Genomic DNA, 25,373 nt, shown 5'->3' on the forward strand with positions numbered 1-25,373 from the left:
AACAATGGCAGTAAGCCCTCTTGCTCTCCTTTTCTGACTCACTCACTGTTCCTGAGTACAAACCTGAGAGCATGCTCTGTTTTGTTTGACTGCATATCAGGAAAGGTGTTGACAACAAGAAAATACTTCACACACTCTTTTTGATCCCAGCAGCATGTCTGATAAGAGATTTGGCCATTCTCAGAATCTACAAGCATGTTGCTGAACTTATGTATTTAGTATTTCTAAAATGATAATGAGAACAGCATAACTTACTGTTAATTCTTTCTATCTCTTTGCATTTCTTGTTTCTTCTGTTTTAGCACTGTAATAAACAAATAGCTATAGATCATCCAATGTACTTGACAAGAAACAGGACAGTCCCAATGCCAATAAAACAACTAGTCCCATTTAACACTTTCACTTCGTTACCTAGAATTGCTACTTCTACATTTTATAAGCACCTCAGTGAAAAAGGATTTAACTTCAGAATTTATTGAACATTCATTTTGGTTGGTGTAAAATATAAGAGATTAGGTTTATAGCACAGTTTTTACATTTCTGGGAATAGCAATGACAATTCCTCCATATGGTTTTTACTTTGAGACCTGTACACCCTATCCCACCCCCAAAAAGAAGAGAGCATAAGTAGCAATAGGTTCTTCAGTTAAAGCCACAGAAAAAGTGTAGGAGTTAGTTCCATGCTTCATGTATTAACTCTATAATTGTCTGAAATTTTATTTTTAGAGAACTTTGGGGTTTTTCCTTGCAAACACTTCCCCCCCCCCCCTTTTAATTTGTTCGCATGGCTTTGGTGTCTGCCTGATTTTAATAACTTAAGTTGGTGAAAGTTGTTAGCTGAGGGAGGCATAACAGAAGTTCACTGCAGAATAACATATACTAGATTATAGCAAGAGAACAAGCCAGTTTTTATGTGTATTTCAAGACAGCATAATCAAAAATGTGTTTGCCATTTTTCCTTTTTACAGACTTCAATAATTACTTTACTGAGTGATTAAGTAACTTGTACCATATGCTCCATAAATAACAACTGAAACATTATGAAGAGAGTGACAATAATCTACTGTGATCAAGAAAAGATGCAACTGCTTACAGACAGTGTGTAATTCATATATTGACAGAGTAGAGAGTATTTTCATGGATTGTTTTGGAGTTCAAAAGCAGAAAATTAACTATGATTTCCCTTTACATCAGAGTTAGTCTTCCACAAAAATTCATGTCAGGTTTTGCAGTGCTCTCCCTGGAAGCATTGTTAGGCTTTCTTTGGATATCTCCCATGGTTCTCTATGCTGTAGTAAACAAAGATGCTCAGTAAATGCCTTTTCAATGAGTTAAGTGAGAACTTATTTGTTCCATAGGGCACACAGGTGAGGGAGCGCTATCAGGATTTGTGTGGTTTATCCTGCATCCCATACTATAAGTTTCACAGATAATATGCTTGGATGAAAGTGAATTAATGAATCATGGATTACTCCTAGCCACACCTCACAAAGGTGCCTTTAAAGTAATTAAAAAATGCTGCAGAAAAGGTGAACACTGGTGCTCAGCTATGATAAAAGTTATTCAGGAAGGATGTTACTATGAGTTAACAATCAAGTCGAGGCAGGTAGCAGGTTATGTTTCCCTGGCTTCAAGAATAGAAAAATTGTTAAAGAAAAATATAGTAATGAAACAATGTACTCTGTTTTACCTATACCTTTAATCAAAAGGTTAAGATGATATATGCAAATTACTTATATAACTATCAGAATAAATAATTTTTAACTTCAATATCTCTTACATTCAATTTGGAAAGCAAGAAAGGGAAGCTCAGAAAAACCAACTACGCTCTATAGCCTTTCCTAACGAAGTAAAGAAGATCCTGTAAAATGAGGTGAAACTACATGAGGCAGCCACAGGAGCCTAAACCAGTTTCTTATTCTCTCAAATCCTTTCCCTGGCTCTGCTCTAGCCTCTGTCCACCTGCCAGCTCTGACATTCATCAGGCTCTTGCTGAGTGGGATAATTTGTTAACCCAGACAAAAATTAACTCCTCTCCCCCAGGGCTAGTGAGTTGTTTCACAGAAAGGCCTAATAAGCATTACCACCAAAGCAAAATGGGTGCTGAAAGCAAACAGGTAGCAGAAGGAAAGGAGCTCAAGCTATATAGGACAAAAATAATTTATAACAATATATGTTACAGGCTTTAGCTTCTTGGAAAAAAGATTTCTGGCATTTCAGGAGTGCAGAAAATCTTGGATTACTTTTGTGAAGGCAAATGACGAGCCAAGATTTACCATTTCAAAAGCGGACCCAGACTATTTTGTTTGTCCAGGATCAAAAATCAGTTTGATAGTATTGTGTGTGCTACAGTATTAGTAGCAGAATACAAATATAGCTGAGAAAAGAATTACAATGAAAGTACTGAGCAAATAATACAAAGAACATAGTAAATATCAAACCTGAAATGTAAAATGATAAGATTAAGACAGAACAAAGAAGAGCAATGGAAGCCTATATAGCTCTTGCACATGCCTGGCCTAGTTCAGTGGTAAGAGACATATTAGAGTTCAAACCAGTTTTATTTAAGAAGGTGCACAAAAAAAACCCCAAACCAACAAAAAACCAAACAAACCACAGCCCCTCCCAACCCCCCAAAACCCACAAATCCCATGTTTTCATACCATGTTAGCATTTTAACAATAACTGGGGAAAGAAGCCATAAATATAGGAAATTTCCATAGTACATGGAGTCATTTAGATATTTAATAATTAGCAAAATCAACCATAAAGTTGAAAGCATGAAGAAGTATCAACAGGTACTTTCCCACTGCCATTAACATTTTTAGGCTGTTTATATCAACAACTGGCCAATACATACAAAGTTGCTCTTATTAGGTACCTGAACAGCCTGAGCTCAAAGAGAGGTGGGAGACAAGCTGTCTCCTCAAGAAGGTCCTGAAATGATGCAATTTTCACTATAGCTGATAGGGATAACATCAGCCTTTGAAGAAGCAGAGACAGATGCCTCATCCAATGGCTGGCCACTCAGAGACAGGTGACAGCATTCATTTACATCCAGCATTCACTTACATCCAAGCAAGCACACAATCAGAAAACAGATTGAGGTAGAGAGAAATGCTGGAGACTGCCAAATATTTGCATTTCTCTTTAGATGCACTGGTAACCTGATCAAAGTCGAACTTGTTGGCAATGGTAGGAAGATAATAAAGGGAACAGTTCTGGCTCAAAGGGACTGACATTGAAACCAGCATACCCTTTGTTTCCCCATGGGCATTTCCACTTACAACTCAGATTTGCATTCCACAGCAATGCATCTCTTGTGAAGATTGGGGAAAAAAACCCTACTCCCTGTGTTGTGGGAGGCATAGCAAGAGAGAGCAGCACTTACACAACTAAGCTAATTCTGCAGCCACAAGAACTCTCATGCTGCTTTAAGGAAGTTATTTTAGTAACATGTCTTAACACCAGGAGCTTGTACCAGAGCGAATATTGGAGAATATTGATGAGGATGCACAGTCTCATCTTATGGCACCAAATATAAAGTCTACCTTGACTACAGAGCATCATCACTGCTGAAGCTTAATACTTAAAGATGCTCTACCTGCTTAACAGATGAAGGGGAAAGATCCCAGCCTCTTCCAGCTCCTGAATACATCAAGAAAAACCCTCAGAGGCCTCAGTTCATCCTAACCAAAGTGAAGAGCAATGATACCCTGCTTCTGGGCCTTTTAAGATATACTTTCAGGTTATGCTTTGAATATTGGTATCAAAAGCCTTGAAGGCAGAAGAGTAAGAGCTGTATGGTTTCTTGCTGGTCCAGCTTTTTTTCCTTCTTACCCATTTGTGGTTTAAAAGGCCTGCAGCTGGAAAACTTCCAAGGTACTTACTCCTAAGTTAATGCAGGCACATTCTACAAAATATGGTATTAGAAAAAGTACTGGGGTGAGTTGCCAGAATGAGCCAAAGAAGTGATGACATAGCAGAAGACTCCGATGGTAGAAAAGTTTTACACAAAAATAAGAAAAGCTACTTCATTAGGGAAAGTTTGATTACACAACACTCTTTACATCCAGCAACTGAGCAGACAAGAAATGGTGCTAAGTACACCTTGCATTGTATATGTCAGTTACTATATCCTAATAGGCACAAGGATATCTTTTACAGTAAGACTAGGAGATTCTCCTGACAATAGTTTTTCCAGTGCTCTCCCCCATTCAACATCAGCTGCAACAGTGCTTTGAAACTCCCAAGACACAGCACAAAATAAATGTTGTACTTTGCTGCTGATAGTATTTCCTCATAAACCATTACAGATTTACAGGCTTACTACAAAGCACCACAAGTTATGAAAAAGGAATTAACAATTCACTGTCATTAACATTAAAGACACCTTTCACCAACTTTAAGCTATTCAGTCCCAGTGACCAGGTCCATTCAGTGAAAAAGCTATTATTCTGTGCCTAATCACAGAGCAGACAAAGATTCCTCCTCAGCATGCAGATAAAAGGGATGGGCTATCATCTATAACTACATAATGCCTCTGACTGAAAGCAGTCATCCTGAGTTTTTTCATGCTTGATCACTTTCAGAAGAATCTTAACTGCCCAGGGAAGACCCTAGAGCAACCTTCTTCAGTTAGTGTTTGTCTGCACTGGGTTGAGACCATGACTCTCCCTGCTTTCCAGGTACAGTAAATCAACACCTGCATAAAACTATCCTTTATCTGTCAGAAGCCAAGTATCTCTGGCCATTTCTTTTAAGACTATGCTTGAGCTAACACCACCGCTGATAGCACCAGTCCTACCTTTGATCCAAACCATTAGCTCCCCACATTAAAGCAAAGCTTTAAGTGGCTCTGAAGACTAAGGGAACTGAACCTAATAGCCATCCCAGCCAAGAAGAAAAACATCTCTGCTTATGTTTTGTTCACCTTTATATACATATTTCTATATAGATGAGCAGAGGGTTTTGTCACTTATCAGCCCTCCCTCAATCTCACTCTCAGTTCCAGTTCTATTTCAGTATGTCTGTGTACATAATTTTAAAGCACTCTTTAAGCAATTAACAAAACTGAAGTGGTATTATAGCTTGTAGAACAAGATGCTGTACTTTGTTTTAGCAAAAAATGACAGAACTTGTCTTTTTGGAGAGACCTATAACATGCATCCAGATAGCAAGTCAGAATGGGAATGCAGTACAAATTATGAATCAACTCCTGGAGAAGCCCCTCTCAATTATAAGCAGAGATTAAAGAGACCTGCACCAATTATGGTGTCCTGAAGTTACCTGGTGTGGATCCCATTTCATTTCTAGTAGCAGCTTACTATGTTGCTGTTTACAGACACATGTATGAGCTCTAATGCATAGATTTTAGGTCCCTGGCTACAAAATATTTGACAGTTTAAAAATCTAACACCAGGCAGTCAAAATTATTCACTGCAGAGCTGGAATCAGCAGCAAATTTACGCTTTGTTGACGTGATGGAATCTTTTCTCCAAGGTACTCAGAAATCTTTGTAAAGCTACAATTCAGACTAAACATTAGTCTTATTTGCATATAAAATGCTATCTTTCATGATTTGCATTCCCCTGAAAATATCCCCAGCAGCTGGATAGGATATTCACTTTAGAACTTAGGAAGCTGATCCATCTGATCTTCACAAGTCTAACTTAGAAATATCACACAACAGTTTTACGTACAAGCATCTTTTGTTATTTAACATTGTACATTTTGGTTTACTAGAGCATTGTCTGAAAATGCACAATACACTCAGGTCAATCTGATTTCATTTAACACAATTTCAGCCAGAAACCTACAGTAGCCTGGTTAAAGATATGAGAGTTTTAGGCCTGAAATAATGCTGATGATTTTGTAAAGATGATCACATTTAGATTCAATGCTTGTTTCGGTTCTGGTACATCTGCTTCAACAAAGACATCTATCTGTAAGCAGTTACAGTTAAGACTGTATAGATAATAGGGCATATATTGCAATACTCAGTGACAAATTGTTTTTAACAGTGATTTCTGTAACATGGCTACAAGAAAAAGTTTTAAGCAAGACTGATTATCATCACACCTCTCATAGTCTGGTTATTTTCCCATTTTAAAAAGGGTTTTAATCCACCCCCAGGAGTTAAATTTTTAATTTTCAGGTTCTTTGAACATTTTGCTCAGCTGTTCAACTAGTGCTACAAGTTCAGGGTTTCCCCCAAGTGATTCAATTTGTTTATAGGCTTCAGATTCAAGCTCTTTCAATGTATTCCGAGTGTACTCAAAGGAACCCACATTTTCAAGGTAATGTACACAGTATTTTTTTATATCTATGTTCTCTGTCCTTTGACGTAAAATGTTTTGCACCTGAGTACTTTCAGGTCTTGACCAAATCGCATGAATGGTTGGGAATGAGAACTTGCCCTCAGTTAAGTCTTCACAAAAACTCTTGTTTTCACTATATTCTTTGGAGTGCAAGTTGGCATAGTCATCTCTTATTTGGAAGAAGAGGCCAAGTGTGTTAAGAAGTGGCTTTAAGTCTTTTTTATAATTTGAGAACAGCTGCATGAGGCCTACAGCTAATCCAAAGAGACCACCTGTCTTTTGCAGTACCATAGCTTTATATTCAGCTTCTGTAGGACAGGTGTAAGTATCCCTCCAGTAAATATCCAAGCCTTGACCTTTATGGAGTTCCAGAAGTTGACGGGTAAAAACTTTAACAGCATCTGGATGATCAAGGGTTAAAACCTTCTCTAAGCCAAGGAAATACACATAATTAGCACAGTTGATTACAGATGGAATTCCATAGATACTGTGTGCCACTGGAAAGCCCCGTCGTAGCTTTGAGTTATCTTCAATATCATCCACAAGTAGGCTTGCATTGTGCAACATCTCTGTCACTTCAATGATAACCTGTTACAAGAAGAAAAAAATTATTAACTCTCCCACTGTAATTTAACCTCCAGTTTTGCAAGACCTTATTTAAAATGGATAAGGTTTTAAAGAATTGTATTCTCTATCACTGAGGTTCCCCTTTAGACCACTTGCTTTTACCATTAATACAGATTTATGATTCTCTTAATCACCCAGCTTGCTCTAAGGCCTGGATCATGCGGTCTGCCTTGTGTACTGTTTTCAGATTCAAAGTGGACTTACTCCCTGAAGTGCTTCTACTTGCGTGCTCCTCTTAATTGTTGCTACAGTTCTAAAATATGCCATTGTCTAGGAGTCATGCAGTAACTGTTATTAGAAACATGAATAGAGGAAAAAGTCACAACATTGTGTTGCTTTTCAAGTTCACATTCACTAACCTGAGGTCTCCCAAAGTCAGTTCTTAAGAGTGTCAGGTATTTAATACATTACACACATTTGTCATTAATGAGTTGTCATACTCAAACCCATTTGTCTTGTAGACCTTGTTTTGATAAGTGGAGAGAGTTCATCTTTCTTTCCCCACACTTTGTATAGTTATTTTCAGTACTGAGCTCTTAAAGGACATACTATTCTCTGAAACATCATTTGGAAAATTCCTGGCAGAAAGGCAACAGCTGCAACTTCTTTTGGGAAGCTTCCTGCACACTTGTTACTACTAGGTAGACCAATATCATACACCATCTGAAGTACACAAACTGTTCAGAACATCAAGCTTGTAGCTGACTACATTTGACTAAAACTGAACCTTAACAATTCCAAAGTGGGACAATTCAACAAGAATTAAAGAGTTTTAACACTATATACTGTTTTTATTGCACAGCTGTTATGCAAGGAGCAGGTATATTCAGCACCTGCTTAAATGGAAATAAATTTATACAGTATGCAGTTTTACATGCTTAAACTCACTGCAAAACACATCTGATTAAGATATGATTTTAAAGCTAATGAACCAATTACACTTGCTAGCTACAAACACTGCACTCAGTCAACATTCATGAAAACAACTGCTTCTAAAAAAAATACTAAATTAAATAGTGGCAAGTACCTAGTATGGTCCTATTTGGTAGGTGCTGTAGGAAGAAGTAAGAGGGACTTTGCTGCAAGCATTTTCTTGAGCAGCAAGCCACCTAGTGTTCAGTGACCACTGTCCCAAAGATTAAAATCCAAACCCCAGCTTTGTCCAAGATATGACTGCAAGAACGACTTAAGAAGAACTAATGACTCCTCTACCAGTTAGAAGTGAGCCCTACTTTGACCTGTAAGGATATGTTGTTGCCCATTGACTTTAAATCAGAAGATGGAGTACTTACTGAAAGCAACTTTGCATACCTATTTGTCTGAATATTCTCTTAGTCCATTAGGTCCTTCTCATTCTCAGTACTAACAGGAAAGTTCCCCTGTATTTTGTGAATTCCTTGGATAAGCCCATTCTAGCATTTCTCTTGCTAACCTATTTCATATCACTTTCAGTTTCATGAACTTTTGCAGCTTCTAGACATTTAAGGTTTAATTGAAACAGTGCTTCATGACTCTGTGTGTTTGAATTAAGTTTTCTTGTGAACTTAAGGAAAGGCAGTGTCAAAAATGCTTCAAAGTTGAAAGTACAGAGTGAAAAAGTTCAGACAGCAGAAAAAGCTTATTTTAGAAGACATCAGGAAATAGGTGAGGAAATGAAAAGGCTGCTCTTCATAATGAAAGCTGAAGAACCAGTACAGAGTGTTATACTTTCTTAGAACCCAAGCCTATCTAATCAGTAGCTGCTGCACTGTCACTCCAACACATACATTTCTACCTCCTTACCTGCAATAGCTTTAAAATTTGCTTGGCCCTGTGCTAGGCCATTTCAGTGCCTTTTTAGAAGAAAGTTCATCTGACAAACCCAGTGTTCTCTAATTCAACAAGCTGAAGTGTCTCAGTGTAGTGTCAGATGGATACTAGAGATACAGTAAGTGGAGAAAAAAAGAGACCACTTGGCTGGGAAAAAAGTGAAATGGTGGCAGCCAATAGCAAAATCAACTACCGAGGAAGAGTAGCCTCAACTGTATCACCTAAATGAACTACATTAGACAAATTATCTACAGTAGAAGACTGTCCTGTAATGAGTGCCAGAATTTAGATTTTTAATAGAAGAAATACAAATAGCTGGAGGGAATCAGGCTGCTACACACCTGGGACATCTTAAGAAGATTATGAGATGTCAAAAAGATGACTAGAGGTGGTCCTCCAGACTTCAACAACCTTAAGTTATTAAAATTAGTACAAGTATGCACAAAAGCAGTAACAATTGTGTCAGGATGCAGATTAAAAGACAACAGGGTCTTGGGTTTGTATTCAAATGACCCAAAGAATAAAAATATTAAGTTCTATCACAAACAGCTTAAGTGGTAAAGGAAACATTAAAGCATCCATTTTCTTCATAAAGACAACCAAAACAAGCAGTCTAAGTTTTCCATAATGGTTACATGATTAGCAGTTTAAAAGTGACATGTAGAACTAGTAACCTCTCTTCAGAAGCACTGCAGCTTTAGTTTACCATAGAACATGAGAGAAGATGGACCTGTACTGTCACAGGTGCTCAGCAAAAGGGCAACAGTCAGACTGCAGCATAAGAAATCCCAGTTGGACAGAATGGAAGATTTTGTTATTGTGGCAGGGGTTCAGCACAGGAAGACAGGCCCTGAGAGGCTGCAGAATCTACATGCTCAGATCTTCAAAACTCAGTAAGCCCACCAGAAGCCTAAAGTAGCTATAGAGCAAGCCCTGCTTTAAGCAGGGGGCTATCCTAGATAACTTCCAGAGGCTTCTTCCACTTTGAATTCTGATCTATGATATTGGACTAAACCCATGCATACCAAATGTATTATATAGCAACCTGTATATCATTTGGATATGTAACTGAGCTCAAAGGGTAAGATTTGTCTAGCTGGAAGCCAGAATAAGTCTGGCTAGAAACTTACATAGACAGGTTGGAAAATAGAAAAGAAGAGTTACTAGATGATGAATGCAGCCTCTTCCTTCATTAAATTACTTAAAACCATTTTGCTCCTTGACAGCTATGAAGTGTCACTCTTAAGCCACACTAAAGAAGACTCCTTCACGAACTCTAACAGGTACTTCTGCCAACAATTAATGAAATTAACTAGCTGGGTAAGTGTCAAAATATGTAATTAGTTATTTTGATTCTCTACATTGTCTTGGACACAGAGAATCTTTTGCACACTCTATATGCAGTTTAGCAAAACTGTAGTCTAACCAAAAGGGTAATTTTTCATTTGACAATCCAGTGTTTAAATACACAGCCACACATCTTGCACAGATTCATCCAACAGAAAAGCAAAAGGGAAGGAGAATTCCTAATTTAATGCTTCTCATTAAACTCCCCAGAGTAGGGACTCTAGAGTGTATGATAAGAAGCCCACAGTTTTAGGCCCAGAACAAGAAGTGATTTATAAAATTGATTTAATTGCTGTCTTTGATATTCTTGTATCAAAATCAGAAGATTTTATTTTCAACCCCTATATGTGTAGTTTACAAAGTAACTGTCTAGCTTCTTTTCATAAGTCATTGAAAACTCAGTGTTAATAACTGAGTTAAGTAGCTGCTTATCTACTTAAAAGGTTGAGCACACTTGGAAAGAAGTAACTTTTCTACATAAGCCATGGAAGTAATTTCTTCAGTGTTACATCACAGTCAAAGCTTTGCACTAAAGTTGTTTTCCTAAAAGTTTACTTTAATATATTCAGAAATTAGTGCATTAAAGATTTCTGATCATTTATGCTACGCAAGAGAAGCATCTGTTATTGGTAGTCTTGGAAGAAAGATAACAGCCCTTTAAAAATAATTACCCAGTACCTGTATTTTATCTTCTGGAACATTCAGCCAGTGATTAAAGGCCTGTGACAGTTTGGTTCTCACTTGCTTACCTACAATAAAAATATTACAGGCATTTATAAAAATCACATAAGGTTCATTATTAGCGACAATAGTTTGTCTCAACTATAGCTGATTTGAGACCAGTAAACTGATCAGTGTGATCACCAGAAAGTGGAAAATATATCACAGTGTGTAGCTTGTTTCCTCATTGTATAAACATCAATTATCAGCAGCTTCAGTTTTAAACATTTCACAGTAATATGCAAAGCACACATTTACAGATTACTGTATTTATTTTTGGAATTTTAATTAGTAAGCGATCCTGAGTATGTTGGTAACCTGTACAGATCAGCTTACTACTTCTGAGAATAAGCCCTAGTTTGCCAGGCATGTAGATTTTGTGTATGTAACAGATTAAGAAGTTTCAATTATGATTCATTATTAGTTGAAGATACAGATATTTATTGAATATTTATTTCTCTCTATTTTTAGGTCTCTCTTCTGTAGTACTCTTCACTTGCTACTGACAATTTGTAAAACAGGAAAGTGACATTTGATATACTTACTAAATAACTCTAAAAAATCTGAACAGAACATTCTGAACAGGATAGAACTTTCCAAGAATTCAGACATTTATCTTATACCCAAGAAGCCTACCTACGAATAATAGGATTTGTTCTGCTTTGGCTAAATCTAGTTTGGTGGAGCCAAGCAGTCACCGTTTCACAGGAAGGAAAGACAAGATCGAAAGTTCAAGTTTAGTGTTAAAACAAGCATTACTATTCAATCCAGACACACTTTACATGACAGAGTTAATTTTAATAGAAGTTAACCTATGTGCCTATAAATTATTGATGCCAGCTTTCTTTAATAAATTGCTAGGAGTCATGTACAAATATTTATTCAAGTGTCTACTGATGATCAATATAAAATAAAGTCACCCCATACCCACACCGAGACAATGCTGCTCTGAACTTTGAGAAGCTCAGCTATGCATAAGATCTTTGAATTACTGCAAGATGGGTTTAGACAAACAGCTCTGCATATGTAGCTCACATCAACAAGGCCTTTGGAAAGAGTTTTAAATAAACTTCAAAGCAGTGCAACTTAGACAGTGGGTTCCATATTACTCATCTCAAGATCTACCGAGACATAACTTAATGATTCTGCAATATTAGTCCTCATATTGATAATGCCATCTTGCCCATAGCACTGAAGAAATTTCAACATTTGAATCTCTCCCTAAGGCTTCTCTATTGCTGTGTGACCAGCACATACAGAACAGAATAATAAAAATGGGTAAGTTCACTTGCAGTGATATACCCTGGAGAAACTGGACTGAGGATTTTTCCTTCTCTAAGTCACCAACAGGTAAGCAATAGCTTTGTGATTTGGGCTCTGTGGGAATGGTGATAACCTTCCTCCCTGGCTCAGAAGGCTTCAATTTTTGTCTCAGTTCTCAAAGATTTCCACTGCTTCCCATCACCACCATCTTTTGGTTTTCATTAGAAGAGACTAATGAAAAGATGCTTCCCCCTCCCCCCCGCTTTGTCCTTTGGCTCTGTCCTGAGATACAGGCACTGTTACCTGGACATACACTATCATAGGCTTGTGTTCTCCATTTTTGTTTTCTATGGTCAGTTTTAAACACTAACACCTTTCTGCAGGAGGGAGAGATTATTTTGTCTCTCAAACAGCAGAGCAGATATTTTAAGGTCCCCATATCAGGTTTGCTCCCTTTCAGGAAAGTACATAGCTGGTTCTAAATTTATTTTTTTTTTAAATCTGTTTATTTAAATCAGTAATTCACTTACTTAGAAGTTCACTATTTTAACACAGGTAGCCAGAGCTCAAATTTAAATATAAAGTTAGAGTAGTGCCCAAGAGTTTAAAAGCCTCTTACATTAACTAAGCACCACCACTAATTCAAGTTAGACCTGCTTCTGACATCTCCTGCAGTTACTAAGGATTTGAAACACTTCAAACACTCAGCCTTCCCCCCCCTTCTTCCCCATGTAGTTAGATCAGATTTTGGCCAGATTGGTTCCCTGATTCAACTCACTACACACTTGTAACCACCAGTCAAAGTGCCCTGCATCAGAGGTTCAATATTTTACTTTAAAATAATTGCATGAGTTAACTGAAAAGATTGCTCAAAAATATTGAGAATTACTGTTAAAAACATCTGCCAAACTGTATGGCTTGCCAGTTAAGTATTAACAAATATTTCAGTAACTCCATAAAGAAAACTACTCAGAGATAAATATCACATTAAGGAAGTGTACCTTATCTACAGCTGTTTCTTCACTTCTAAATTACATTCATATAGACAACACCTACTTTTTCACATTAGGCAGCTAATTCTGTTTTTCTGAATGTGTTTCCTAGAAAACATGCTTATGGAATGCTGAATGTTCAGCAACAAGTGTTATTTTATCACAAGGAACATAACTACTAGCACACACTCTAAATGAATTATTAACATGCACAGTGGATTTAGGCACTTCAGTTCCTTAGTACAGACTGCATTTGAATTGTTAGACTTGTCTACCTTGACTAGCAGGGCTGTCTAGACACTGACTATTCAACAAAAAACTACTATCTGTATAGCGAAGCATTCATCTTTCCTTTTATAGGTGCAGATTTTCTTGTGTGAGCCCCTTTAAAGGAACATTATTGCTAAATAAATGCTGTTTTATCTTGTTCTGAAGTCAATCATACCCAGCCTATGTGATATTACAGCAATTTTCTGTATGCATGTTTTATGCCTACAGCCATGCTATGATGGCAAAAGACCAAAGCTCTCTAATACTGGTCTCAAAAGCCTATATGCAGAAGCCTCTATTCCTTGCCACACCTCTCCTCTCCCCAAACTAGACAAGACAACAATCCAGGGACACTAGGACAAAATTAAAAGTAGTAGAACTTAAGATTGGCAGAATTATTCAGTTTCTTCACTGTCACATGTCACCACTCTGTTAATTATTCTAAGCAGGTTATTGTAAAACTGAAGAATACAGAAGTCTAACTTCCAAAATTAGAAGCTCTACCTACTGTATAGAGCTATAATAATAAACATTGCTGCACCAAGGTTTTATCAAAGTTATGCTAAATGCTTTTTGTTTAATCTGCTTAAAACCCCAATATTAGCCAAATCAAAGAGCAAATATGGAAAGCTTTTCTCCTTAGTAATGTTGGGTGGAAAAGGTGAGAAAATATTCAAAACATAACAGATTCACTCTGATGAAATTCCTTCTACAGATAAGAATGTAACTCCCTTATCCTTGAAACAAAGATCGTTAAAGATGTTGTACTGAGGACAATCCCTCCCACCTCTTCAGACAGATGAGATACTTCACTAAAAAAAAAGAAAAAACCTCAGCCTGACTTCCTCTCTCTATACACAATTGTCTTGTGACAGGGTACAGACCCCAAACCCACAGACCTCCAGCTCTGGACAGGTTCCTGATCAGTATTTCTTCACTCTTGCTGCATTAAAGTGACCACAAATTATGCCCTTAGGGCAGCACCCCACTTACAGTGAGGGTACATAGAAGGGCAAGAACAGCATGGGAAAGAGCAAAGGGACTATTAACCTAGCCCTCATTAGAGCCTCACTAAGCTAATTCAACTCATTACCCCAGCAGAAAACTGTCTGCTTTTTGCTAGGTTAGCTTTCTGCCAGCTTTATGTACTGAGTCAGCTTATGAAATGGATCTGCCAGAGTTAGTACAGGGTAAGCAGCAGATGCTGAGAGCCAGAGGAAGGGGGCATTGCCCTTCTGGAGGAAGCAAGCTACTATACTACCTCAGCTATATTGTATACTTTCATGTTTAGCTCTGTCCTCTGATGGATTAGGGCTAAATGGATAAACTCCCCAAGCAGACCTCCCCACACAGCTATAAGAAACACTACAGCCAGCAAAAGTGAACTGCAGGAAGACAAGCAAAGAGAGCAGGCATATACACTTTTAAACCTGGGTAGCCACTCATGATGGATTAATGTCACTGGAGAATTGTCTGACTTAAGTCCCCTGTTCCAAATCGGGTTAACTAGTCCAAGGTTGTGATCCTGATTTTTGCCTTGTTCCTTCTTCTCAGGATCCTGAATGCCACCATCCTAATGTCACTACAGCTAAGGTTGCCCCCAGTCTTCATGTCCTAACCAATTCTTCCTTGTTTCTAAGTGTGAAGTCCAGCATAGTGCCTTCTTTCATCAGCTCCTTGATCACCTATGTTAGCAAGTGATCACCAATGCATTCCAGAAACCTCCCAGATTGCCTCTGCCCTGCTGTGTTGCTTCTTCTACCAGATACTGAGGTAGCTGAAGTCTCATGAGTACCAGGGCCTGTAAATATGAGGCAGCTTCCAGTTGTTTGAAGGCCTCATCTACTTCTTCCTGCTCAGGTTGTCTGTAGCAAAGACCCACTATAGTGTCACCCCTATTGATCTGCCCTCTAATCTTAACCCATAAACTCTCAACAGGCTTATCATCTGACTGAAGGCAGAGCTCCATGCAGTTCAGCTGCTCTTTCACATAAAAGGCAACTCCCACTCCTTGCTATCCCAGACTGCCTTATCCCAGGCAGTCCACATGCACCCATGGCAGCACTCCAGCTGTGTAAGCTATCCCACATCAGATACCCCAATAAAACTGCAGCCCTGCAACTGCATGCAGACCTCAAACTCCTCCCATTCGTGCCCCACATTGTATGCATTTGTGCAGGGGCTCTTCAGAGAGGCACCCAATTCTGCAGATTTCCCAGAAAAAGTGAGAGCTTCCCCCATCATGTTGTCCTGTTCATAATTCCTTGTTTGAGTGCATACACCTGGAATGGGCTGCCTTCAGCTCTGCTCTGTTGATTACAAGGTGTCTCTTGTCCTTTGTTTGCAAGTTTACCCTCTCCTTACCTTATTGTGTATAGGCATTCCCCTCTACTGTAATTTCTAGTTTAAGTCCTTTCTCACCAGGTTGCTCAGCCTGTTGGCAGAGACACTTTTGCCCTGACTTGGGTAGGGGGATGCTATCTCCTGGTAGTCCTTGATCTACAAAGGGAATGCCATGGTCATAAACCCCAAATCTCTATCAGTATCAGCTGTGCAACTAACTAGTTGTTGACAGGCAGGATCTCTCTGTTCCTCTTGATGGTAAGGGGAAACGGGTTGAGCTTCATCAAGAAAAGCCACCTGGCTTCCTGTGCCCTTGGCCCTCATTCCAAAAGTCACAGTCATGCTTAATTAGCTCCAGGCATCCCTTTGCTATATCCATTAGTGCTCAAGTGGAAGAGCTGCAGGGTTAAGTAGTCTGAGGGTGAAACACACCTTGGCAGTCCTTCCATAACATCCCTGATCAGAGCTACCCAGAAGCAGCAAAGCTCCCCAAAACAGAAGCTCAGATGGAGGCCTCTGTCCCCTGCAGGAGTCAGTGTCCCCACTTACTGCCACCAGGTGCTGGTCTGATGCTTGGCTGTAGACAGAGCTTCCAGCCATGTGTTCTTCCAGTGCACTGAATCTATTTGGCAATTGCATATCTGCCTGAGGAAGAGGAATCTTCCTCCTGGTGCCAGAAGCCATCAGCTCCCAGCCTTCACCACTGTGAGCATATCTATTTCCCAACTTGATATGCACAGACTGTTCCTGCCCCTCCTTCAATATACCTGGAGGTTTCAAGCTCTTCAACCTGCAGGGTCTTGCTCTTTTTGTTATTTCTGATGCTGTGCAGCCTGCTGACCCCCTTCCATGGCTCCTTTGCTTGGTGACACACATTTTCCACCACTCCACACCTTTTAGGGGCAGGGACATCACTTTCTTCTGGCCCAGTGGGTGCCCCCAGGCAGCCCTGCAGCTCAGAACCTGGAAAGCTGCAGCCTCCCTCAGGAACTTGGCTTAAGTTGAAGCCTCTGATGTGCCAAGTGTAGTTGTGCTCGTGGTAGGGTTCATGCCCTGTGGTGCTTAACTCCACCAAGCTGGTCAAGTTCAACAACCCAGCAGACAAAGCTGAAAAACAAAAGCCAGTCTTGATTGTTTAGCTTGCTGAACAAGCCCAGGAAAGACTGCAGCCAAGACCAGAGGGAAGTGAAAGGGAAGATGCACAGTCATGAATGGGATCAGAATCTACCCCTTTCAATAGCAAGCTATTGACCATACCAGTTTTACTGCAACTGAAACTCCATATACTCCTCAGTGCTGCAAAAACAGCTACTGCTGTTAACTCAGCCACTCAGAGATAAAAGATTCATCATATGTGTGAATCAGGCCATTTTTGAGACAAACCACATTGGAATTTGTAAAAGTTAATCCTGTTTATTGCACTGTGTTTATGAGACTAAGGGACAGAATACTAGACTCAAGTACAACATCACTATAAGCTAGTATGGCAATGTTCTACTGCAACAAGTTTTTACAAGAAAAGTTACTGTTTCAGAATGTCTGTTCTCCCAAGCACTAAATTCTGCTAGTGAAGCAATACACATTAATTACCATACTAGCAGTTAAAATGGCAACATAGTAAAAAAGCCTTAAGTCCAGTAGCTTCTCTATCCTAGTACTGAAGTCAAAGAAATAGACAAGCTTAGTTTAAGTATCATCCCCAAACTGTTACCATTAAAAATCCTATTTCATTAATGGGAAGCAGAGTAATCAATTTCTTGTATTGAGGGATTAATCCTTAAGAGATATCTTACACTACAGACAACATTATCAGGGACTTCCCCCCCCCCCCCAAACAACCTTAATATTGTTACACAATCCCTTTTTAGGTAAACAAAGTTTGATATGTATCTAAATTCATTCAAGTTCTCATAGGTTACGAAACCATTTGGAGAGTTTGTTTCTTAACTAGTCTTAAAAGATAAGCAACTGGACTATTGCAGGGCCATAAGTGTACACACTTGACACTCAGTCAAGCTTTCTGCAAAAGCCCCTCAGAGCTCAAGCTGATCCAACACAGAAACAGCTCCTTGTCCCCCACCCATGTGCCAGCTCACTAACAAGATGAGAGAAGATTAACCAGGCAAGTTTTTAACAGGTTAGGTGATTGATACTACCTAATCATTTGGTCTACAAGCTGAGAACTGGCACAAGTTAAGAAGCTGGAGAATACTGCCAAAAGCATAAAGAAGATGGGATGAAACTGCCTCTTTCAGCAAGAGCTTGCTAGATTAGCTCAGGCATCTCATTTGGGCTCCACCCTAATTATGAACAGCTAGCATGTGCCCAATTTTTCCCCCTCATCAAGCACTGGTGCTCATGCTGATTCTGAGGTTCACACAAGTAACCAGCTCCTACTGATCTGTACTTGGCATAGCTGACTTTGGGCAAAGCCAGTATTTCAAAAACAGTAAACATCCAGCTATATGATTGCGAAGCCTCACTGCTTCACCTGAGTGAAGCCTTACACAGGTACACCACTTTTACCTGCCTAGTTTAAGAGAAGTCTTCCCTTTTGAATCACATCACCATTTCTGCATAGAGAGAAGCCTATCTTGTCTCTCACCTTCTCCAAAATGTAAACTAAATTAAGAAGAGATCAACATGTTAAAGTGGACAATCAGATTTATGACACTTTAGCAGTATAGGATATAAAATGCTTGCACTGTCAGTAAGTATAACATTATATAAGCCATCAGTATAAAGTGATCAGGGTTGAACTCACAAAGTATAGTAATTTAACCACAGAAGTCAAGGTGAAAAGGTTAAGTGTATATTCTAGATCCATCATTTAAAGTGAAAGCTAACTGAACAGCTATTAGTCAAGCACTTCTGCCTATAGAAGCTCTTTATGGCACTTTTTGCCTGTTGTATGTTTTCTACTAGGAAGCTGAGGGTTTTTTTTGCTGGTACCTACAATAGCTTAAAAAATATTTAGCAGTTAAAAAAGCAGAGGTGTTACAATATACCTTTGTTATATGATATAATCTAACCAAACAAAAAGTACACTTAAAGGTGGTGTTGGAGGAAAGTAAATTTCTTCAGGACTAGCTCTCAAAGCTCTCTGGAATGTCATAGACTCACTCTCAAGGTAGTTCTCTATCAAAACCATCACCCAGTTCAACATACCCAAATGGAATATATTGTGAGGAAATAGAAAATGAGCCTTCTGGCATTCAAAAGGTATGTTACTGAAATTCTTTTCTTATTTTTCAACTCAAGCAGTGCTAACTGCCAAGTCAAATGAAATCACTAACATAGACAAGACAATCCTGGATATTTGTAGAGATAAATAATGAAGTTACACACAAGTGTAATGAATTAGGACCCACCCTGCTGATATACAGGTCTTGTTGCAGATGTGCAAAAGCCACTTAGTACTGTGCCTGTGATTCATTATGCTACTTGTCTAGACAGAAGGTCTCCTACCCCAGTCAGATAAAATTTTGGTCAGAATTATTTTCCATATTTTATATCTTCCTTAACTATACCAGTATGCAGTATAAGCTAGACAGAAGGCAATCATGCAATAGTCCCAATGACAAAGTAGTTCCACCACTATTTTTTACAAAGATTGTCACTCTGATAACTTGTATGGTCTTTCTTATACTTCAGGTGTACAAGTAAAATCCACAGCAATCTGTTTAGTCTGAGAGGCATATCCATACAGTAGTTCTCTATCAAACTGCCTCCTGAATTCTACTAAAAGAGGTACTGTTCAAGACTGAAAACTTCACCTGAATGTGTTGCTAGTGACCTGATACCACACAAGGACTGGTTCATCCTCTGGCAAGTGAAGCAATCCAGGGACAGACAAAACTGGCCATAAGAACACCTGGCTCTACACATACCAGGGAGAAGAAATTACACAAAAGAAACAGGCTATTTAAAAAAAAAAACCAAAACTAAAACCAAAACCACACAACCCATTCAGTCCTGTACAGCAAGCAGATAAAGAACAAAACATTGTCAGCCCTGAGTTCAAGAATGGGATCAAGTCTTCAATACTTGCCCTTACCAGTTTTAAAAAGTAGCAAGTCAGCTACTCTGAATGGAGAACAGAGTAACTGAAATACTACTTACACTGCAACACAAACAGACTAAAGAGCTATTGCACCAATCTCGCTAAAAAGAGTGGTTCTACAAGAAGAAGAAAAGAACAAATATTGAAGAATGTTACTTTTAATTACTCTTAAATCTACAAATCAAGAACGGACAAACTTCTTGGCTTATACTTCCTGAGACAAAAGTTGCCATAAAAACAATTTTGATATTTAAAACCAACACAGTACAAAGAAACTTGCCTGGTAGTTGAAGTAAATACTGGTATGGCTCTAGGATTCTTTTAGATGTTTCATCCATCCCATCCATTTCTTTATTTCATAAGAGGTAGTTCACTGTTAAAGAAAGTGTTATTAACTACTTAGATGGAAAAATTAGGGAAGTAAAAAATAGATGCATACAACTAATGAAAAGTCAGCTGACTTTGAGGTTAGGTGCAAATATTCCAGTTTTCAACATGACACCTTCAGTTAATACTACCTTTACTACATAAAAAACTTTTCCGGATGTCATTTAGAAAAGAAACAAGTATATGTACTAAATACAGGGTTTTTTTTTAATTATTCATGAATAGTTCAAACCAACTCCTAGACTTTGTTTGCTCTTTTATATGTATTAGAGGGCTTAGATGATAAAGTATTTAAAACATTAGCACTCACAACAACGAAGCTTCACTGTAAGTCTTTAGAGAAGACACTCAGCACATACAAAACCTCATATGACTAACCTGATTAGACCTCCCTAAATGCTTTCCCCATACAAAAGTGGAGATGCCTAAGAGCATAAAACATACCTCATACCAAGGCAATCTAAACAAGGTGAACACTGGCTTCAGCCTTCTGATAGAATTCTTCAGTCCTGTTTTAGAAGGCAGAACAGGAATATACCATTTTCTTACCTCTGTTTAAGCATACAGACGTCTTTACACACTTTCCCATATATTATATACATCATAGACTCTCATGATAAATCTTTTAGGATCCATTCCCTACACAGCTCAACAATTTTCTATTGATTATGTTTCAGTTCACATACTTTTGGTCATCTATATCTGCATTTTTTTTATACTGTTTTCTATCATAGATATTCTGTCCTTTCACCTCTAGCCTTACTTGCTGCACTGCAGATGCAGCAGCTCAAAACAATTCTTCTAATGTCATTTTAAGACAGGAACTGCAGCAGTAGCATAAAGTCTCATGCTACTTCAGCATCATTTCTTAGCTACTTAGCTAGCATCCTGGAAAGGATGTATTTTTTGCCCCTGGAGCAACTGAATAGTTACATAAATTATCCACAAAAATAACTATTTTAAAGTGATATTTATAAGTACGGACTGATGCATTTTTAATGTAGCAACATTAAGGGGAGTGGTTAACTTGAATGGAATAAACTATGTTCCACACTTGCTTAAAATAATCCAGCAATACTTTCCCATCAAAAGCTCGGAAGATCAGCATTAAGATCACTGCTTCCTCTTACGCTTCCTGGACAAACTGGTATTCCTCAACATTCACGACCTTTCCCTTTCAGTATAGCTCAATCAGTTCCTGTCTACTCCCATTCCCAGCCTCCACACCCATAAGCATTTGCAACAGTCCAAACATGGGAACTGATCCACATTAATAATTATTGTCCAAGCTTAGGTTTGGATCCATTCCTTTACTTGCTTAACTGCATATGTTAATCAAACATATCAGCACTTCAGGGGCAAGAAAGGCTATTTAAGCAAACACAGTTGCCAACAAAATGATCCTAAGACTGCACCTTTTAAGAAAGCTTTGCATAGTTTCTTAGCTGTAATGCCACAATAAGCAGTATAGCCTTTCCATCCTATCCCATGGTATGCCAGCACAACTAGCGGTCAGGCCGCATGGTAATCTAAATCAGATTTTACACCCTTGACTATTTTGTTTCAGCTTGTTGGTATAACTGAAGGGATAGGAACTGCTTTTAAACACCACACCTGATTTAAGCACTGCCACTGAGAGTCAGCTGTCAAACTGTACCCTTACATATCAAAGTTAATTCTCAAAGGACTTCAGTGAGGAAGTGAAATCAAAGATTATCTCAATCCACCCCCAAATGTTTTAAGCAGAAAGAAGCTGGTAGAGATGGATATAAGGACACACTATCAACTTAACAACTCTCCTGTGACTATTATTTGTCAAAAAGCCACACAGATGGTTTGGAATTGAAAGTGCCTAGCTATGCAACAGAGCTGGGAAGAGATGTTAGGGTTGGAATGGCTTCTCTGTGAAAGTTTCTGCTTAAAAGTAAATATTAAAGTTTTCCCTCTCTCCTCAGGGAATTCAGAGGTTTCTTGCCTGTCTGTAGGACATCAAGACAATATTGAAAATCCCCAACTAACTTGAAATTCACTAGTATTACACAGCAACAAACTAATTTTTTTGCATATGCTGGCACAAAATTAGCAGGAGTCCACCTCAAACGCTGTTTATCAGCAGAAAATTAGTCAGGCACTTCTCCCGCCAGTGCCAAGATTTTTATTTTTTTTTTTATTGTAAGGGAGGCAAAAAAGCTCTAACAGACAAAGAGTGGATGGTAACTTTGCTTAAATAACTACAGTTAAACTTTTCTAGAATGCTATGCTACTTTTAAATGAAGTGATAGGTGACCTCTGCTAAGGAAAAGAGAAACAGTCTGATTATTCATCAGTCAGCTACATGTCTAACACACCCACCAAAACAAGAACAGTGAGCAGAACCTCCCCCAAACTTACACAAAGAAAGGGACACTTGATTAAAAAAATATGTAAATGAAGTTCCTTATAAAGGCCTGTAAGCAAGAATACCATATGACACTTGTAATCTTATTGCTTTTTGCACAAGTTATCACATTTGACACACTTGGAAAATGCTTGATATTAAGGGTTTCCTGCCTCGGTGACTGACGAATTTACTATGGAAGTTACACCATTGCAGAAAGTCTTCTCAGCAAGGACATTTAGAGACAAGATCTCAGTCAGCACTTCCTAATAAAAAGTAAACTTGCCAGGAGTTAAAAAATAAATGAAAGGGAATGCAAAGCCTTTTGTTAGTAAGTGCAAGAATTGACTACATATACACTTATTCAAAGGATTAAAGCAGTTAAGGCCATTTTGGCTTGAAAACCAGTTTCCTTGTAAACCAGTACACAGCCTTGCTGCATTTCAATTTATGCATGACTAAGTTTTTTCAGTTATTTTTCAGTAGCCCCACGTAAGCATAAAGAATAGCCATTATTGGCACAGGCCGTGCAGCCACAACAGAGATCCCATGGAACTGTCTTTTGGACTGCAAAAAACCTTCTCTCTAACAATCTCTTTGAAAACACACAAGACACTAGAATAAGGTGGTGACATGGGCTTCCATAAGTTGGAACTACTCTAATACTTGAAGCTGTAATCTGTGTCTAGGAGCTTCCTAGAGTGGATGAAAGTCATATTAATTCTAGGTTACACTTCAAGAAAAGTCTTCGTTTTGGAACTTCATAAAACAGCTTCTAACGCCATCCCTTCCATCCCATTCTGCAGAATATTCTCCCCTCCTCCAAATTAGGGGAATAGGATCACTGAAATGGTCCAGGTTAAATATACAGATGGTATTTTAAAAAGCATCATCATCATCTCAGTGACTCCAACCACAGTACAGTTACACGGAAAATAAAAGAGAACCACCAAAGGAAGAGAGCTATAGTGCAACAGGAACCATCCAGAAAGTTCTTAAATCGGCTCCATCACAGAACTTAGTGCACCAGTTTCACTGTAATCAGTGAAAAAAAAAAAAAAAAAAAGCCCCAAATAGGGGGTTGTAGGAGTAAGAAGGTCTGTTTCAGAAGGAATACACAGAAACTGTTGTGAATGTGTATTGTTTCAAAGAGGCTATCAAGGCTCTTAATCCAAATGTAATTTGGACAGGATGCTTGTCACCCTAGTCCACATTCTCATTCTAATTAGCAGAGTCCTCTTTACAACCCCTCCAAGGCTGATTCCGAACAAAACCTTGTATTCAACTTAAGGATAGGCAACTTCCCACAGGTGGAAGGATAACCATACACTTTCCCTGAAGATGCAGCTAAGTAAAGAAGCAGTCTTCCATAGCTGCAATTTCAACACTAACGTCAGAACAGCAAGAACATACTGTTGCTGGAATTGTGCTTCGATTTTAATAGGATTTCCAGAAATAATTGAGCATGAAGGCCACAGAAGCCAGACAACAATACCTGGGCTGTCAAAGCCCTCGCACTACGCCGTGACAGCACACAGGCAGGAAAGGGTTTTAAGCTGCAGGCTGCCCCGAAGACAGAAAACGAGGGGGCAGAAGCCGTGACTACTTCCGAATGGCTTCTCAGACTAAAACCCACATTTCACAAAGAACGCGAAGCTGCTACCCTGCTTGCAGATGCCTAACCCCCGCCCAAAACATCCCGGTCACACCATGGAAAGAGGGTTCATTTTTCGGAGTTCAACGTAAGAGATGCGAACGCGACGGAGGCGGCAGAGCCTCTCTAGCTGCACACACGACCCAAAGCCAAGCAGCCCAGCCTCGCCAGCGCCATTTTAGATAAAGCGAGACCGAGAGCAGAGGACTCCTCGCTCCCCCTACCCGCCGTCCACCCCCATTTTCTCATCTGCGCTGTCGGCAGCCGGGCTCAGCCGCCGCCGAGGGAAGCGCCGCCCGCCGCCAGCCCGGCGCAGCCCCGGCCCCCGAGCGCTCAGTCAGTCAGTCAGTCAGCCCGCCCCGGCGACAGCGCCGCTGCCCGCCGGCGCCACCCAGCACGAACGGCGGCCGCCGGCTCCGGCCCCCCCCCCCCCCCCCTTCCCCTCAGCCCCTTCCCGGCCCCCTTCCAGGCAGCCCGCCAGGCCCCTCCTGGGCGGGGCGGCCGCGGCACCGGCTTCCCCCCAGCTCCCCTCCTCCAACCCCCGCCGCCGGGCTCGCCCTCGCCGCCCGACCCCGCGCAGAGGGGAAGGACCGGCTCCTCTGAGGAGCGCGCTCCCCCTCCCCTGCCCGGAGCCCGCGCCGGGCGGCGACAGCGCCTCCCGCCAGCAACGGCCGGCTAACGGGCAGGCGGCGCGGGGCAGCCCCGCGCACCCTTGCCTCAGCTCCGGGCAGCCACCGCTTACCTCGCCGCCGCCTCCTCCGCCAGCTGGAGCCGCGCCCCGCTCCCCCGAGCAGCCTCCGCTCCAGGAGTAGCGGCAGCGCTCGGCGGGAGGAGCGCCGCCCCCTTCCGCTCCGCCGGGCGCCACCTTCCCCTCTTGGGGGAAAATGCGCCACCAGCGCCCCACCGCGCAGGCGCCGGCCTTGCCCCCTCGGCTCATTAGCAGTCGGCGAGGGCCCCGTCCCCTCGCGGCGGCGGCGCGCGGTGCACCCTGGGAAGTGTAGTCCGCTCGCCGCGCCGCGCCGCTCTTCGGGCCGGTACGACCGACGAGCGAGAACAACGTTACCCGCGAGCTCCCTCGGCGCCGAGTCTCAGTTTCCATAGAAGTGGAGAAAAATGATGTCAGTATTTCCGACGCGGCGGCCAATGGGGCTGAGGGAAGGGCGGGCTCTGCGGGCCGGGGCCCAATGGAGGAGGCGGGGAG

General features: G+C 40.3%; 1 protein-coding gene across 8 annotated transcripts; it reads right to left on the reverse strand.

Annotated features, from left to right (window-relative positions):
• Window positions 1–202: 202 nt before the first annotated feature.
• Window positions 203–25,079, reverse strand: GGPS1 (geranylgeranyl diphosphate synthase 1). Of its 8 annotated transcripts, none has more exons than XM_075043252.1 (5): window positions 24,915–25,079; window positions 20,593–20,650; window positions 20,035–20,127; window positions 10,782–10,852; window positions 203–6,908 (listed from the first exon to the last, which is right to left on the reverse strand). In XM_075043252.1, exons 3-5 carry the CDS (start codon window positions 20,099–20,101, stop codon window positions 6,147–6,149), a joined length of 900 nt encoding a protein of 299 aa, XP_074899353.1. In that variant the 5' UTR covers window positions 20,102–20,127; window positions 20,593–20,650; window positions 24,915–25,079; the 3' UTR covers window positions 203–6,146. The 8 variants fall into 8 exon arrangements, with proteins under 8 accessions (XP_074899353.1, XP_074899351.1, XP_074899349.1 ...); XM_075043250.1 differs by having other exon boundaries at window positions 20,586–20,650; XM_075043248.1 differs by lacking the exons at window positions 20,035–20,127; window positions 20,593–20,650 and adding an exon at window positions 16,459–16,798.
• Between the last annotated feature and the right edge of the window lie 294 nt (window positions 25,080–25,373).

Source organism: Buteo buteo, chromosome 12 (genome assembly GCF_964188355.1).
Source record: "Buteo buteo chromosome 12, bButBut1.hap1.1, whole genome shotgun sequence".
NCBI classification, from domain to species: domain Eukaryota; kingdom Metazoa; phylum Chordata; class Aves; order Accipitriformes; family Accipitridae; genus Buteo; species Buteo buteo.